The following is a 16,708-nucleotide window of genomic DNA, read 5'->3' as shown; positions in this document are numbered from 1 at the left end:
GAAAGAAAGAAAGAAAGAAAGAAAGAAAGAAAGAAAGAAAGAAAGAAGGAAGAAGAAAAAGAAAAAGAAAGGTCTCTACATATTTCTCTATGTAGTTTCGGCCAACTTCTTAGTCTTACTTCCACACCACTGATTTTGTGTGCATGTGATTTTTAGTTCTGCAACATAGTGCCTCTTTTTCATTGTTGTTTTGGTAAGAACACTTCACATGAGATCTATCCACTTAAATTTTTCAATGTACAATACAGTATTGTTAATTATTGCTTCTTAATGGATAAAAATCTGGCCATTATAAGTTTAGTTACCTTTTAACTATTTCTCTTTATAATTAAGATTCTCCCATTTAAAATGTACAATTCTGGGGCGCCTGGGTGGCTCAGTCGTTAAGCGTCTGCCTTCGGCTCAGGTCATGATCCCAGGGTCCTGGGATCGAGCCCCGCATCGGGCTCCCTGCTCTGCGGGAAGCCTGCTTCTCCCTCTCCCACTCCCGCTGCTTCTGTTCCCTCTCTCACTGTGTCTCTCTGTCAAATAAATAAATAAAATCTTAAAAAAAAAATAAAATAAAATAAAATGTACAATTCTGTGATTTTTAGTGTAATCAGAAATATGTACAACCTTCACCAGTCAATTTTAGAACATTTTCATTGCCTCAAAAAAACCCTCCGTATGCTTTAGCAACCCCCACTAACCTCTGTCCCCTTCCCCCAGCCCTAAGCAACCATTAATCTACCACGTATCTTTATAGATTTGCTTCTTCTAGACATTTCTTATAAATGGAATCATAAAATATGTAGTCTTTTGTGACTGACTTCTTTCACTTAACATAATGTTTTCAAGGTATTAGTACTTCATCCCTTTTTATGGTAAGAATAATATTCATATAACTGAATAATATTCATGGATATAACACATTTTATTTATGCATACATTAGGTGATAGACATTTGGACTATTTCCGTTTTTAGCTATTATGAATAATGTTGCTATAAACATATGTATACAAGTTTTCATATGGACATATTTTTTAAATTTCTCTTGGGTATATATATAGAAGTAGAATTGCTGGGTTATATAACTGTTTAACCGTATGAGGAGCTGCTAAACTGTTTCTCGAAGTGCCAGTATCATTTTATATTCCCACCAACAGAGTGTTAGGGTTGCAATTTCTCTACATCCTCACCAACTCTTGTTATGATTTGTCTTTTTGATTATAGCCATCCTAGTGGGTGTAAAGAGGTATCTCATTGTGGTTTTAATTTCCATTTTCCTGATGACTAGTGATGTCGAGCATCTTTTCATTTATTTTGTTGGCCATTTGCATATCTTTTTTTGAGAAATGTTTATTTAAGTCTTTTGTCCATTTTTAAAATTGAGTTATTTGTTTTTATGTTGTTGGGATATAAGATTTTATATATATAAAGATTTTATTTATGTAGTCTTACATAAGATTATATATATTATATATATATTCTGGATACTATATCAGATATATGATTTACAAATATTTTCTCTCATTCTGTAAGGTTTTCTTTTTTTTTCACTTTCTGGATAGTGTACTTTGATGCACAAAAATTTTAACTTTGATGAAGTTAAATTTATCTTTTTCGGGGGGGTTGCTGTGCTTTGAGTGTCATATTTAAGAATCCATTTTCAAATCAAAGGTCATGACAATTTACCCTATGTTTTCTTCTAAGCGTTTCATAGTTTTAGCTCTTACATTTAGGTCTTTGATCCATTTTGAATTAATTTTTGCATATGGTGTGAGGTAGGGCTCCAATTTTATTCTTCTGAATGTGGAAGCCCAAGAATTGCAGCACCATTTGTTTAAGAGACTATGTTCTTTCTCCATGGAATGGTTTTGGCACCTTGTTGAAATCAATTGACCAAAAGCATGTGAGTTTCTTTCTGGACTCTCAATTCAGTCCCATGTCTGTCCTTATGTCAGTACTACACTGTCTTGATTATAGTAGTGTGTAGTGTATTTTGAAATCAGGAAGTGTGAGTCCTCCAACTTTATCTCTTTTAGATTATTTGATTATTTGGAGTGCTTACAATTTTATATGAATTTTACTATTTTTTAAATTTTTTTTAAAGATTTTATTTATTTATTTGAGAGAGAGAGAGAGAGCAGGAGCGGGGCAGGGGGCAGAGGGAGAGGGAGAAGCAGACTCTCTGCTGAGCAGTGAGGCAGATGTGGGGCTCGATCCCAGGACCCTGGGATCATGACCTGAGCTGAAGGCAGACGCTTAACCCACTGAGCCACCCAGGTGCCCCTCATATGAATTTTATTTTATTTTTTAAAGATTTTATTTATTTATTTGACAGAGAGAGACACAGCGAGAGAGGGAACACAAGCAGGGGGAGTGGGAGAGGGAGAAGCAGGCTTCCCGCCGAGCAGGGAGCCCGATGTGGGACTCGATCCCAGGACCCTGGGATCATGACCTGAGCCGAAGGCAGACGCTTAACGACTGAGCCACCCAGGCGCCCCCTCATATGAATTTTAGAATCAGCTTTTCCATCTCTATAAAAATGGTTTTGGGGGTTTTGACAGAGATTGTACTGAATCTGTAAATTGTTTGGGGGAATACTATCTTAATCATATTAAGACTTCCAATCCATAAACATGGGATGCCTTTCCATTATTTAGATTTTCTTTAATGTCTTTCAACAATATTTTGTAGTTATCAGTGTACCAGTCTTGCACTTCCTTGGTTAAATTTATTCTTAAGTGTTTATTCTTTGTGATGCTATTATAAATGGAATTTCCTAATTTTATTCTTGTATTGTTCATTGCAAGTGTATTGATATACAAATGATTTTTTCTATATTGACTTTGTACCTGCAAACTTGCTGAGCACATTTATTATCTATAATTGAATTTTAATAGATACATTAGAATTTTCTATATATAACATTATGTTCTCTGTAAACTGAGATAGTTTTACTTCTTTCTTTCCGATATGGTCCCCTCATTTCTTTCTAGCCTTGGCTAGAGCTCCCAGTGCTATGTTGAATAGAAGTGGTGAGAGCTGACTTCCTTGTCTTGTTCCTGATTCTAAGGGGAAAGCATCCCGTCTTTCACCACTATGTCTGCTGTTAACTTTGGGTTTTTGATACATGCCCTTTATCAGGTTGAAGAAATTCCCTTCTATTCCTAGTTTATTGAATGTTTTTATCATGAAAGGATATTGGATTCTTTTAATTATCTCTAATCACATCTACTTAATTTAAGTATCTTTCATAAAAAGTAATTGGGTAAGTTGTATGAAGTCAGCTTTTTTATAATCTGATCTTTTACTTCTTATAGAAACTATACTTTTAAAAATTTTATTCTAAAACAGATGCTTCTTTTTCTTTTACTTCTTCCAGCAACCATTTAATCAGTCAAAATGATGCTTTTCCTTTATATCTTAAATACTGTGGTTCCCTTTTAAAAAATATTTATACTGGCTTTTTAAATTTCTCTCTATCGAAAAACAGAGTTGGGTATATGAGGTCGTGAATATTCTGCCGCCCACTTTGCGAGCTGTTAGATTCCTCCTCTTGGTCTTACCTAAAAGGGTAATTAGAGTTCAAAGGCCCTTGTCAAAGTTCTATGCCCAGCACTCATACATTTAATGTGCCCCAGTGTTAAGGAGGGGTCTCCTGCTTCTACTGATGTGCCATCTGACTGTAGGGAAGAGGATTTACCTCTGAAAACTTTGGAAATGTTTGTGGGTGTGCCCCAAGGCCACCTCCACTAAAACACACCTCTGGGGGCTCTTGCCATTACTGCTGTCCCATCCCAGGATGCAGGGCCCTGGTGACCTTTGTTGTGTCATTCCTGATTCCAAATAGGGCCTTGAATGGAAGCAACTGAGAAGTACAGATTCAAGGATGAAATACATGGCCTTGGTTTGCCCACCCCTTACCCCAAACATAAATGATTTTTAAAAAGGGAAGGTTGAGAATGAGCTGACCATTCCTCTCACCAGCGAGAGCTCGGAGTCTCTGCTATTAAGTCAGAAGTGTTTATCAGCGCTTCTCGTGCACCAAGCCCTGCTCTGTGCACCTCACGTGTATTAGTTCTATCGTCCTTATAACCACTCTGTTAATACATTTTACAGATCATGAAACTGAGGCACAAAAATGACAAATAACTTTCCAGGGTCACACAGCTCCTGCGAGGTGAAGCCAGCATTAAACCCACCGCCTGACTCTTTCCCCCTGACTGACCCAGCAACACTTCTCCTGTGCTTGTCCTCGGTCTGCTTCTGTGCCCTGGGCACATCTGAGCTCCGGCATCTCTCAGACAAGGTTCTCCTTAGGGTCTGACTCCTGAGTAACATTCCTAGTCTCCTTTGCTGTTGGGATTGTCTATCACTCTGGGTGGGTTTTGCGAGTATTTCAAAGAGGAAAGTGAATCTTGCCCCAGGAGCAGCTATCATCTGAACTCAGAAGTCCTCAGGGAATAATTTGCATATGAACTTGATCTTAATGACTGTGCTAATTTTGCGGATGAGAATATCAAAGCCTAGAACCGGTTAGTCAACCTCCCCCAGGACAGAGAACTAGTGCTGGCTACCCGGGACGAGAACTCCTCCTTACCTGGTTTATTCGCCACTACGTTTTGCCCGGTCAAGTGTCTGAGAAATTGCGGAGGTGAAATGCCGCTGTCTTTCCTAACCCTCTCCCAAAGGTCCGCGCGCCCTCAGAAGCCACGGGCAAACTCTGGTTTGAATTCATTTCACCTGCTTGATTTCTTCTTACCTTGGAAAATGGAATGCAGACCCTTGCTTGAGATTTTTCTCAAATTATGCTGGGTGACAAATGTCTTTTTGAGCTCTTTTATTTGACACCCTATTAATTTTTTTAAACTCCCATTGTTTTGTTCCTGACAGACCTGTTATGTTTCAGATGTGAGACAAATGTACAATTGAGGGAAACTTCTCTAATATGCTATATTTGCCTCAGACTGTTGAGAGGACTTAAAAAGAGAAGACCCAAAGTGTACACACCAGGACATCCTCCCCCTCATAATTTTATCTGGCATATTTAATTGATAGAGTTAAATCGCTGGGTTAGATTATTATCAAAGCACGTAGTAAATTGTAGAGCGTGTGGCCTCAATGACTTTCTTGGCATCTCTTTCCAACGCAGAGAGAAGTTTTGCCACTGTTGGGGAAGGCGACTTCCTGGCATAAGGTGACAGGACCTCAGAAGTAGTCGTATGTGGGTTAGCAGCCTGGGCAGGCTGCCATTTTGTGTCACAAGTCCAAAGTCCCTCGGTAGACACGCGGGACAGGAAGAGAGGAAGCAGTATTTGTTTCCCTACTAACACCAATTATGGTAAACACCAACCATTTAGATTTCAGCCCTTTAATGAAAGTTCCCTGAATTGGTTTTTTAAAAGTCAGGCTCTCCTGGCAGAACCAAGTAGGAGAGAAAAGAATGGAATAATTGGAGGCTGCTGTCTTTTCACTTCCCACATAAAATTATTTGAAGAGACAGGCCAGAACTTTAAACAGGCGATCCCAAGAAAAGTTGTAATTTGGATGTCTGTTGTTGCGACATTAGGGTGTTTGCTTAAAGGACTTTTTTCCCCCAACTCTCTCCCCAGACATACTTCAACGACAATATCCTTACCCTGATCCGGACCCTGGTGACCGGAGGAGCCACGCCAGAGCTCGAGGCTCTGATTGCTGAGGAGAATGCACTTCGAGGGGGCTACAGCACCCCCCAGACGCTGGCCAATAGGGACCGCTGCCGCGTGGCCCAGTTAGCACTGCTGGATGGGCCCTTTGCGGACTTGGGGGTGAGTTCATGGCGTAGAGGTCCTCTGAGCCCACTGATTGGGAATAACTTGGGCTGGGTGAACTGGGTGCCGGACAGTGAGGAGCTGGGTACCTGCCTTTTCTGTCTTCTATGGTAAATAACTACGAGGTGATGTTTATGGTTACTGGGTAGCAGGCACTGTGCTTTACATACAGTCATTCATTTTTATTCCCATGGCAATCCTTTGACATAGGTTCTATTATCAGACACTCTAAGGAAATTGAGGCTCAGAGAGAGAGACTGAGGATTGGCCCGATCAGGAATTTGCACCAGGAACCCTGTGCCCTGTGAGCCTGTGCACTTACTCACTCCCCTAGGTATCTTCTATCATGAGCTGGGAGGCATCAGATGGTTCCAGCATGCAGCCAAGGCTGGGATCCCCCTTTCCACAGGGTATTGGCATACTGCAGGGCTACTTCACCCCAAAGGCACATTCATAGCCCATGAGGAGCTTTTAAAAACCACCGATGGCCATGCCCAGTTCCCAGGATTCGGAGTGTTTGTATCTGGGTATGACTCAGGCCTTGGAAATTTTTGAAACACCAACATGCATCTAGAGCCACCGGCCAAACAAATAGCATCTCATGTGGATCCTTTAATGGCTCTAATTCTGGACCTGGGTCTTCGAATTTCTGAGGCTGGGCCCAGTCACTCTCCCCCAGGCCCTCCCTGCCACAGAGGGGATGACCAGTGCCTCCCCTTGGGCCCCATGCACCAGCTGGGTTCACGTACTCTGGCCAAAGTCTGCAGTCTTGACCCTTATTCGCAGCCCTACTCCACCTCCAGGGATTTGCTCAGGGGGTGGAGCCACAAGTCTTGGGGACAGATACATTTATTGCACGAACAACAGTATCTCCCAGGGAAAGGGTCACTTTCTCTGTTTCTTCTGAAACCCTGATGCCAACTTGCACCATATTTTGGTGTGGTAATGGGCAAGGACCTTTGTTAGACTGGGCTCTATCATTGACTTTGAAGGAATAAAGATTTTAAATAATGGTAAGATTTGGCCCCGTTTGTGTTCTGTCATACGGTGCCCATGTGGAAATTCCAATGGCAGGAAGGACAAAGGCAGCCACTTTATTCCCAGAGAAGTCATCCTTCAGGGCCCTTCCTGTTCTAACGCCCACCTGAAGCCACCTGGCTGCATGAAGCCAGCATTTCCAAGTGAGTGGGTTTGCTTTCACATTCCACATCAGGCCCCAGACCTTGGAAGGTGACCGTGAACTGATTAGGACTGTGAATTCCACTTATTCAGCCCACAGCTCTCCGCCTCCTGGGGAAACACATTCTCTTCCACCAGTGCCATCTCGGAGGTCTGTAAATTGTGCTTTTCACACAGTCCTTTCCCTGAAAGAGTCTGTCACCATAGTACCTGGTGGGGTCTTTTCTCCTGGCGGTGATTTTAATTATCACTCGAGCAGTTTTGACAACACGGTCAGATCACAGTGATTACAGCTGAGCTGGGGCTAAACATAATCACCATTTCGCAGAGCTGGTTTCTTCTCAGCCAAGCATGCATCTGAGACCTTCAAGCTTTACACCTTCACTTCAAATGAGGGAGAGGCACACTCTCTTTAGGGCTCTCATTGCTACAGATGGAAAACTGGAGAGACCTAGAGGAGAACCCCATCATTAGCGGATCTCTCAAAATGACCAGTATTGGATGTAAGCTGTTAATCACAATGACGTCTTTAGCCTCAGTCCCTTGGGACGGACCCTCCAACTCAGGAGACACCAAAACGAGCTTTCGTGAAAAGGCTCTGTTCCCCCTGGACCTCTACTTTCAGACAAATAAAAATGTTTCTCTCTATTTTTTTCTTGTCTCCCAGGATGGTGGTTGTTATGGTGATCTGTTCTGCAAAGCTCTGAAAACGTATAATATGCTTTGTTTTGGAATTTACCGGCTGAGAGATGCTCACCTCAGCACCCCCAGCCAATGCACGAAGAGGTGAGTATATTTCCACTCTGCTCTCCCAACCCAAAGGCAGAGACAGAAATACCCTCTCTTGTCCCCCACTGTGAAGGCAAAGGTCTATGTACATGCTCTCAGTATGCAAGTGACTCTGCCCACATTGTATCCAACACTGAGTATGGAGGTTATGGGAGCGCATCTGACCACCCCCAGCGCATCTGACTCCATAGATCTGGAGTGGAGTTGCTTAGGAATTTGCATTTTAAGTTCCCAGGTGATGCTGGTATGTCTGGCTTGAGGACCCACTTTGAGGTGTACGACTATAGAGGAAACGGTGATTTTTTTTTTTTTAATCCTGCGATGTGTGTCTGGGATGGTCAGAACATTCTAGAATGAAAGATACAGTGCACTCCGTGAACCTCCTGAATGCATTTGGGCTACTCAGGATCAGAATTGAACTTGATATTGAATTGAAAGGGGCACGTAGACCGTAGGCAACACAGGTTGGTTCTCCCATCATAGGCATTAATTCAGCATCTCTGCCAGGGCTTGTGGCGGGCCTCCTGCCCTGAGCTAAAGAGAAGAAGATTTAGTTCAGCTTGGAAGGGAATGTTGAAGGCCTTGGACCAGCTAGAAGCCCATCCTCCAGATGCCCTTCAAGACCTGAGGATCCTCTTGGTTCGGAGCGGGGGGAACTCTGCGGCCAGCTCTCCTCATTCCGTGACCCGTTTGCTTTCCCGCGCAGGTATGTCATCACCAACCCGCCGTACGAGTTTGAGCTCGTGCCCACAGACCTGATCTTCTGCTTGATGCAGTTTGACCACAACGCCGGCCAGTCCCGGGCCAGCCTCTCCCATTCCTCCCACTCGTCCCAGTCCTCCAGCAAGAAGAGCTCCTCCGTGCACTCCATCCCATCCACCGCAAACCGACAGAACCGGCCGAAGTCCCGGGAGTCCCGAGACAAACAGAAGTACGTGCAGGAGGAGCGCCTCTGATGTGTGTACCCACTGCCACCGTGTGTGAAACTGTTATCTGCCACTCATTTTCCCAGTGGGTGTTTCCAACAGTAACTTCCCCCCTTTTCCCCTGTAGTCCCCCCCTTTTTTTACACATATTTGCATATGTATGATAGTGTGCATGTGGTTGTCATTTTTATTTCACCACCATAAAACCCTTGAGCACAACAGCAAATAAGCAGAAGGACCAAAAGTTATTTATGATTCTAGGGGGAAAATAACCCAAAGGCATGCTCCAGACATAAATAGCTCACTGCAGGAAGGAGTTCGCAGAGTAGGGAAGAGCCCTTGTGATCCATGTCAGTTATGCAAAGCAAGTTTAGTTAATGTAGAAGAAAAGTTTGTTCTGATTTATCAGGATTATCAGGGTGCTTCGGGTTTTGATTTTGTTGTTGTTTTCCTTCCTTCCTTCCTTTCTTTTTTTTTTTTAATACACACGCAATAATATATACATACACATTTATTTGAAACGAGCAACCAAAAAGCAACAAAAACATATCGATTGTTTCCACTCTCTGGGCTAAAGTCTCACGAAGCATTTAAAAGGCTTTCCCCATTTGTGTAGATGATTATTAAGCACCTGCTTTTATAAGAGAACATCTGAGATTTTTTTACTCACCAGGGCCTTTTTGTCCCAGAGCTCGCTTCCTCTGGGAGTTCGTGTGAACATTTCTACCCTTACTGTGGAGGAAAGAACAGTATGCCATTCGTGGATGTATCAAATTCTAGTCATTTAAGTGAACAGAGGTTTGATTGCCTATTAAATTGTTATTCTGTCTCCTTATGCCATATGACTAGCTATTTTTTTTTCTTTCACTTTTGACATTTTGGATGAAAAGCCATATGTATCATAAATATCAGATGTAAGTCATTAAAAACTGCCTTCCTGGGACTTTTACATCTTTTAAAAGGTGAATTACTTACCTTATGTACAGAATAAATAATGCTCAGGAAAGAGCGAGTATTTTTCCATGCATTCTCAGGGGACCTTTTTACTCCCCTTTGTTTGATTAGCTAGGGCCCCAATGCCAGGGAGGAGCAAGGGCTGGGGCCGTGGTAGAGCGTGAGGAAGGTAAACCCAGCAGCAGATCATGTTTTTCTAGGAGCCGACCTGCTAAATAAATCAAAAGGTAGGGGGGATCGAGCCACAGTTGACTCAACGAAGACAAAAGCTAGCCACCACCTCGGACTGTTGGCACAGCTGCGTGGTGCTGGCTGTCCCAAAGCAGAGAGCTGGTGGGAAGGTTCCTCCTCCCCAGTTTCTTGAACATGGCCAATTCACTTAGGCAGATGAACGACAGCAACAGCTAGCTGCTCCTTGTCGTCAGGAGGTGCGGGAGAAGCGTGCAACAGTGAGCCAAACACATTTTGGTATAATTATTTTTTTTCTTTTGTTTTCCTTCTTTCCTTCCTTTTTTTAACAGTTAGTAAGCATGAGAGGAAAGGTAGAAAAATCCCTTTTTTTCAATATACGGTCGTCAGATGTTTTATGCATGCAAATCGGGCTTTAGGCAGGGCAGTAGTCCTTACAAATCGGCAACCTCCACCGGAACCAAATTCTTGTACGTGTGGACTAGCCCGGGGCTGGTGTATACCGATTTGAAATGCCTACTTTAAAAAAATTCCATCAAGCAGAATAGGGGTGGAGGGGAGGAGAAAAATGCCACAGCTATACCATCTCTATAAGGGTGTTTTTATGGTGAATGCTTTGAGTTTAGATTTCAGACCCCCTCTCCCCCCAAGCATGGTAGTTTTGGAGATTTGCTTGCTGTGTGAATTGACAAGCACTTTTACTGACAAAATGGTGAGGCTGAGTCTGAACCTCTGCCCCCATACCAAAGACAGGGCAGTGCAGTATTCAGACCAGGCATGGGGTGGGGCAAAATTGTATACATGTATATTAAAAAGCCCTATGAGTGGAAAAATTTTTTTCAAATTATTTTTGTCCCTATATATATCAATTTCTATATTATGTATAACTATCTTTTTATATAGAACTATATATATATATCTGTATATATACACACACATATATATGTATATATATGTGTGTGTGTATATATATACACACACATATACCCCAGTTTGGGATCATGAAGAGCTTTTCATGCATTCTTTGCAAAGGAGGTTATAAAGTTGTGCCCATAGAACATTTATAACGATAAGAATGTGCCAGTTAAAGTGCTCAACAGGAAATATGACAGTTTAAAAGCATTGTAAAACTCACATAGCTTACTTCTCTCTCTAAAGTGCAACAAGGATGAATAGAATGGGCCAAGGTATGACAATTAATGGTTCTGCATGACCTAGCCACTGCTGGGGGTTTTCTTCTATAACGTTGTCCTTGTGAAAACTTTTGTGAAATTAAAAAAAAAAAAAGGAGTTACAAATTTTATTCTGTTATTGGTTTGTTTATTTTTATTTATATTGTTCTGTTTGTGGTTTTATTTAGTTTGTTTTGCTTTTTTTCTTTTTTCTTTCTCCCCTTTCCCCTCCTCTTCCTTCCCTACTTCTCCTCCTTCCTCCACTTTCTAAATTGCTCAGCGCGATGACGCTATGCTGCTGCTATGCTGGATCCCTTAGAGTTTGTTTTGGTGTTCTTGGTTTTGGGGTTGGGTAATTTTGGGGGAACTTCTCTCCATCTGGCTTGCCTTTAAATCTGCACGTGGCCTCCCTGCCCACCTTGGTACCTTGCTCCAAGTCCAAAAGCATTTTCCCATCAAGAAACCCAGCTTTCTCCACTTCCCCCTCATCAGCACCACCCCAACCCGGCCCCCTCCCCCGCCATCGGTCTGTCCACATCTCTGTGTTTATCTTGGCAAGACCTACTAAATCAAAGTACGATGCCAGGTGATAAACTTTGCTGGAAAACATTGGCAGCTATTCCATTTGGCAAACCTGCTTCTCGGTTCATATTTTATCCTCCTTTTAATTTAGACCAGGAGGTGTATTAGTGACAAAAGCATTGGTCTCCTTGATGTTTAATCAGTAGGACCCCAAAGGAAAACTGCTCAGTTATGTGGATCAACTCACAGAGCACGCCGTTATCTGGGGCCTCACGACTCAGGCCCTGTGTTATCCACGTCTCTCCTGCCACCTGCCTTTCAGGCACTTGTTACAGCCCAACAAGAGATTGGGCAGATAGAGAGAAGAATTCCAAAAGGCGTTTTATATACAATCTGTTAGCAGCTCTGAATGGATGATGCTGTGACAAGAATGGAGTCGGTACAGACTGTGACATGAGAGGAAACTTTGGAACTTTCCCAGGACCTTGGGTGCACAATTGAGGGTTGACTGTAGCATTTGGCTAATGATACATTCAGTGATGAAAAGGTATCATTATGACCTCTGTTCTATTAGCTGAAACTACTATGTTATACTTTCCTCAATAGAACCAAGAGTCTCCTCCATTGTTTCCCATGTGACTCCAAACTTCCTCATTCCCCTTTCAGATTCTCTTAGGAGGGAAGCACACAAGGTTCTCAGATTATGTCTCTCCCCTTCCTGCTCCCCATAAAAAAAGAAAAGAAAAGAATAGGGATGAAATAAAAAGGGAGGAAGAAAGAAAGAAAAGGAGAAAAAGAAAGGAAAGAAAGAAAGAAAGAAGAAAGAAAAGAAAGAAAGAAAAAGAGGTAAAGGGTAGAAAGTGAAAGAATTATTTGAAGAGAAAGTATATACATTTAAAAAGAGCAACAGCTAGAAACTCAATTATCTGTACCGTTCTAGGAGAGAAGAATTTGTAAGCCATTCAGTCCAATTTGCTTTAGGCTGAGAAAGGGCTGAACCTTAAATAAGTGGGTAGACCAGGAGGTGTGGTGAAGCCTTCTCAGCCTCAACACTCACTCGAGATGATGGTAAAATCATCACCATCCCTAAGGACTGCTACCCAGGGTCCTTCCTGAAGCCAGTTCAAATGGATAAAGAGAAAGCTGGACCCTTAGACATAAAATTCTGCCACAACTGGGAGAAGTTTCAAATTCAGTATGAATATTACAGGTTGTGACCCAGAACCTTAATATAAGTGCTCAGTAAATATTCTGAAATAAATTGATCTTAAATATTTTCAGACCTTTCATCATGTTATCAATTATCTTTACTCCCTTGGCTTATCTTTAAAAAAAAAAATACAAGAAAGCCTCTGGGTGCTTCCCGATGCTGCGGTGCTGTTGGCACTTTCTCGAGCTTACGGCTGGGAGGGGGAATAATAGTCTTATATGTACAGGGAGACAGAGCCACCAACCGTGCCCCCACCAGCATTGTCAAGATCTCAGATGACCAGTAAAACCTTTGGCTCTTCTTCAGCATGGGAAAAGCCTAAAGGTGTCTGCATCCCAACAGAGACAATTAAATCAACCTGCCAGGTTCCTATAGCAACAGGTTCCTGAAGGATAAAGAGGAGCGTATAGAGACTTCGGGGCCCGTGGAAGTCAAGACAGGGTAAAAATCAGTGTCCCAGTCAGCTTCTTCAGCCCATCCCTGCTTTGTCATAACAAGATGAAGAACAAGCTGTGGGCACCTGTCACTAAACTTGGTTGCCTGTCTCCCACCAGGAGATCGCACATCTCTTGCATCTATTGCATAGGGAGGTGAGGGGGATTATCCCCTGCCACCCGAAAGGGAAGAGTGAAGAGTCTGTCCTTGCACAAAGGCCCCAGAAAAGGACCCCAGAAAAGGGCCGGAGCGGGCAGTTTGCTCTGCCCAGCAAATGGCAGCATTAGACTTTCAGTTAAAAGAGGCAAATAGAGTCATGGCGGACAATTGCAAAGAAGTGTCAGTTTTCATGAATGGAGGCTGCTTTAGTTCTGGTACGGATGGTTTTCATCTCTATGAAATAGCCACACTTTGCTCACAGAGAGGGAAGAGGGCAGTATGCATGGGTGGGGTCCCCTGGGGGCCTTGGGGTCTGCCGGGCAGAAGGCACGTGCCAGCCTGCCTCCTGGAATGGTGAGCTGTGAAACCATGCAGCGTCACCTTTGAAGTCTTCAGCTCCTGGTTAGGGCTTACTGTTCTTAGCTGTTGTCTCTAGCCACATGGAACCTTTTCCTTTCAAGCCCTTTCTCTCTAGACCTCAGTTTGTGGTACAGCAGGAAGAGGGCCAATTATTCCAGATACCTTTGCTGTATTATCGTCTCTCCTTTAATGCATTCTTCTCGGGGGAGCAGTTATGTGAAAAGGCTAAATCCCACAGCACTGACAACCCACAGAGCCAGCAAAGAGGCTCAGTTTTCACAGCGCAGCCTGTTTCTCTGCTTGCAGGTACCCAGGCGGTGAGGTCAGCCCAGGTCTGGGGTTCTTATCTCCCACAGCCCACCCTGCCAGGCTCCTCATGGCTTGAGGAAGTCCTAGCTCTTATCCTGGACTCTTCTATCTCAGTAATGGAAGTAGTAATGGGAGACTCAGATGGCTTGTGGGTGGGATAGGGCACCTATTGAGTACAAAGCCATTATTTTAAGGATACAGGTCCCACGGCCGGGTAGCAACCCTGGACTCCTCAGAAAGAGCACTGGGTCACTCCTTCCTCTCCTTTCCTTCCAAATGAAGATAACCTGAGCAAATCTTCCTCTGTCGTCTCTACTGCCAAAATCCCCATTTTGCAGGCCAGCACCCAAATTTATGACCCTTAGATCTCCACCCCCAGTTAATCTGTGGCCACACTGAAAAGGACCACCCATCCTCACTGTAGCCCTTTAGTACTGAGAATACTCACATTAATGCTAACCTCATACAACAAGCTAATACCTTAGTGCTTACTTAGTGCCAGACTCTTCTAAGCCCTTTACATATAGTAACTCACTCAATCCTCACACAAGCTCAGAGATACAGGCAGTTCGCATCTCTGTTCGAAGGAATCTGTAGGACAGATTTGTTCAAAGTCATCCAGCCAGAAAGTGGCAGAGTGGCATTTAAAACTGGACTATGAACTCTGCCCCTCTGCCGTCCTAGAGGCTGCCATTACTAACAGATGCCAGTGCTCATGTTTACTTACCATGCATCCGGACCTGTGGTGAGTGCTCACCGGCACTAGCCCCTTTCATCCAGACAACAGCGTTAGGAAGATCTGATCACGAGCCCATTTTACAGAAGAGAAACTGTACCTGAGCTCAATTACACAATGACTTGCTTGGAGCCATGCAACTCCCTTGTGAGACCCCAGATCCCTTTGACCTTGCCCTCCTGCCCCACGCCATCTCCCTAGCCCATGCCTCCCTGCCAGTCCGTGGTGGAGAGCCCATGACCCGCCTGGTCTCCATAGGTGCCTTCTCCCATCGGCAGTGCGCCAGCTCTTTTAGAAGCATCTCTCTGCCGTCAATGTCCGGGTTTCGTCTCGTGCTACTAGCCCACTTGCCAGAGACTGCCACGCCTCCTGTCCCTGATCCCGACAGGTCACACACCACCCTTGCAGGGATGACGTCATGCTTAGCAGCCTCGAGAGGCTTGTTAACAAATGGGGCTGTTTTACTCTGGCAGCTAGGAGGCCCTCACAGCCAGATCCATTGCCCTTCTCATCTTAGGGACAAAAACGAAGCTCCCGGAAATTTTTCTGGCCTGTGGGATGAAGCAGGGAGAGGAGATAAACTCAGGGATTTGGGTTTATCCTGGACCACTTCAGCACTCATTTGAATCCCTTCCCTGAGTATTCTTTCTCATGGCCAATGTTGTAGCCTCCCATTGGCACAGTTTCTTCTTTGGAAGGAGAGCTTCAATAAACCAAAGTGTCATCGTCATACTTCAAGCACTCTCTGTCGAAGCAAATGACTGACGATCGTTAAAGTGTGTGTTCCTCTGATGCCCTTTGGGAGAATCTCTTCGTAAAATACCTTTGCCCCTGGATATTTTACTAGAATACTCAGAGCACTAGTATATTCCCATTTTCTCAACATTCTATCCAATCAAGTCTCCAACAACTTATATATTTATATCTTATAAGGCACCCAAATTAAAAAGCCTGTTTCTCAGGCATAATGAGAACCTCAACTCATCTCCAGGATGTGCTTGAACACAACTCCTTCTTGTGTGGAAGCTGAATGGCCAAAACACAGAGGCCACTCTGCATAGCTTTTCTTCAAAAAGTGTAGGTGGAAAGAGAGAACGAAGCTTAAATGGGGAAATAATGCTCTTTTTTACCGACAGCAGAAGGAAATTGATATTCTCTCTGCCGAGAAAGGTCAAAATGCCAACTTTGAATTGAACTGTAAAGACTAAATTCTGAACAATTATTCTCTGCAGCAGTTGTAAAAATTTCAGCAAATTGCAGCTCTCTTAGGTCTTTTGCCCAAAAGACCTACTCGTTTCCATCGGCAGAGTTCAGTTTCCTCTCCAACCTGGCATGTCCAACCTAGCACTAAATCCCTTCGCACAATCAGTCCCCACAGCGGCTCGGCCAAAACCAAGGGCAGCTCAGGCAAACAGCACAGACGCCCCGTTCCGCTCTTCTGAAAATCAGCTTTACACATAAACCATTGGAAAAAGTCGTAGTTTGAAATTGTTTCAGCGGCCTGGCAATGCTTTTAAAACATGATAACCATCACACTCTACTCCTCTCTGAAAGGTTAGTTTAATCGTAGATCACAAAAAATTGGTTTCCACAAATGCATAATGGTTCATCTATGTCACACTTGAACTAAATGGTTTTTTAAATGGAGCTGAAATTATTTTGATGTGTACACAGTCCTGGATTTCTATACAACCTTTTTTAACCAGTCCATCAGGAACCTTGCCTCTAAAGCCTCATTAATAATTCAGATGTGCTGATGACTTTAAAAGATCTATGGAATTGAAGCTTAGGAAAAAAAAAAAACTCTGCTTGACAAAAAGATAAATGAATGTAGAAAGAAGCTGTAGGAGTCTGGCAAGCTGTAGATCATCTCGGAACAGATTGTAACTTTATCATTCTGTCAGGGGGAATAATTTAAAGCACTTAATCAGTTAGCTTCACTGTGAGGATGTAGCATTATGAATTCCTATCG

At 43.3% G+C, this 16,708-nt stretch overlaps 1 protein-coding gene across 26 annotated transcripts in view; it reads left to right on the top strand.

Annotated features, from left to right (window-relative positions):
* Positions 1-16,708, top strand: part of KCNMA1 (potassium calcium-activated channel subfamily M alpha 1) — a 715,944-nt gene that overhangs the window by 696,954 nt on the left and 2,282 nt on the right. For 13 of the 26 annotated variants that reach the window (XM_032423687.1, XM_032423686.1, XM_032423681.1 and 10 more), the window contains 4 exons: positions 5,599-5,793; positions 7,643-7,761; positions 8,471-8,695; positions 10,992-11,020. In XM_032423687.1, coding sequence (XP_032279578.1) covers positions 5,599-5,793; positions 7,643-7,761; positions 8,471-8,695; positions 10,992-11,020 — 568 coding nt within the window. Of the gene's footprint in view, positions 1-5,598; positions 5,794-7,642; positions 7,762-8,470; positions 10,689-10,991; positions 11,021-16,708 lie in introns of those variants that run through there. The other 13 variants (XM_032423695.1, XM_032423689.1, XM_032423688.1 and 10 more) reach the window with 2 other exon arrangements.

Source organism: Phoca vitulina, unplaced genomic scaffold (assembly GCF_004348235.1).
Source record: "Phoca vitulina isolate PV1807 unplaced genomic scaffold, GSC_HSeal_1.0 scaffold29, whole genome shotgun sequence".
NCBI lineage: Eukaryota > Metazoa > Chordata > Mammalia > Carnivora > Phocidae > Phoca > Phoca vitulina.
The sequence above is the reverse complement of the archived record's forward strand: the minus strand, read 5'-3'. Positions and strand labels throughout refer to the sequence as shown.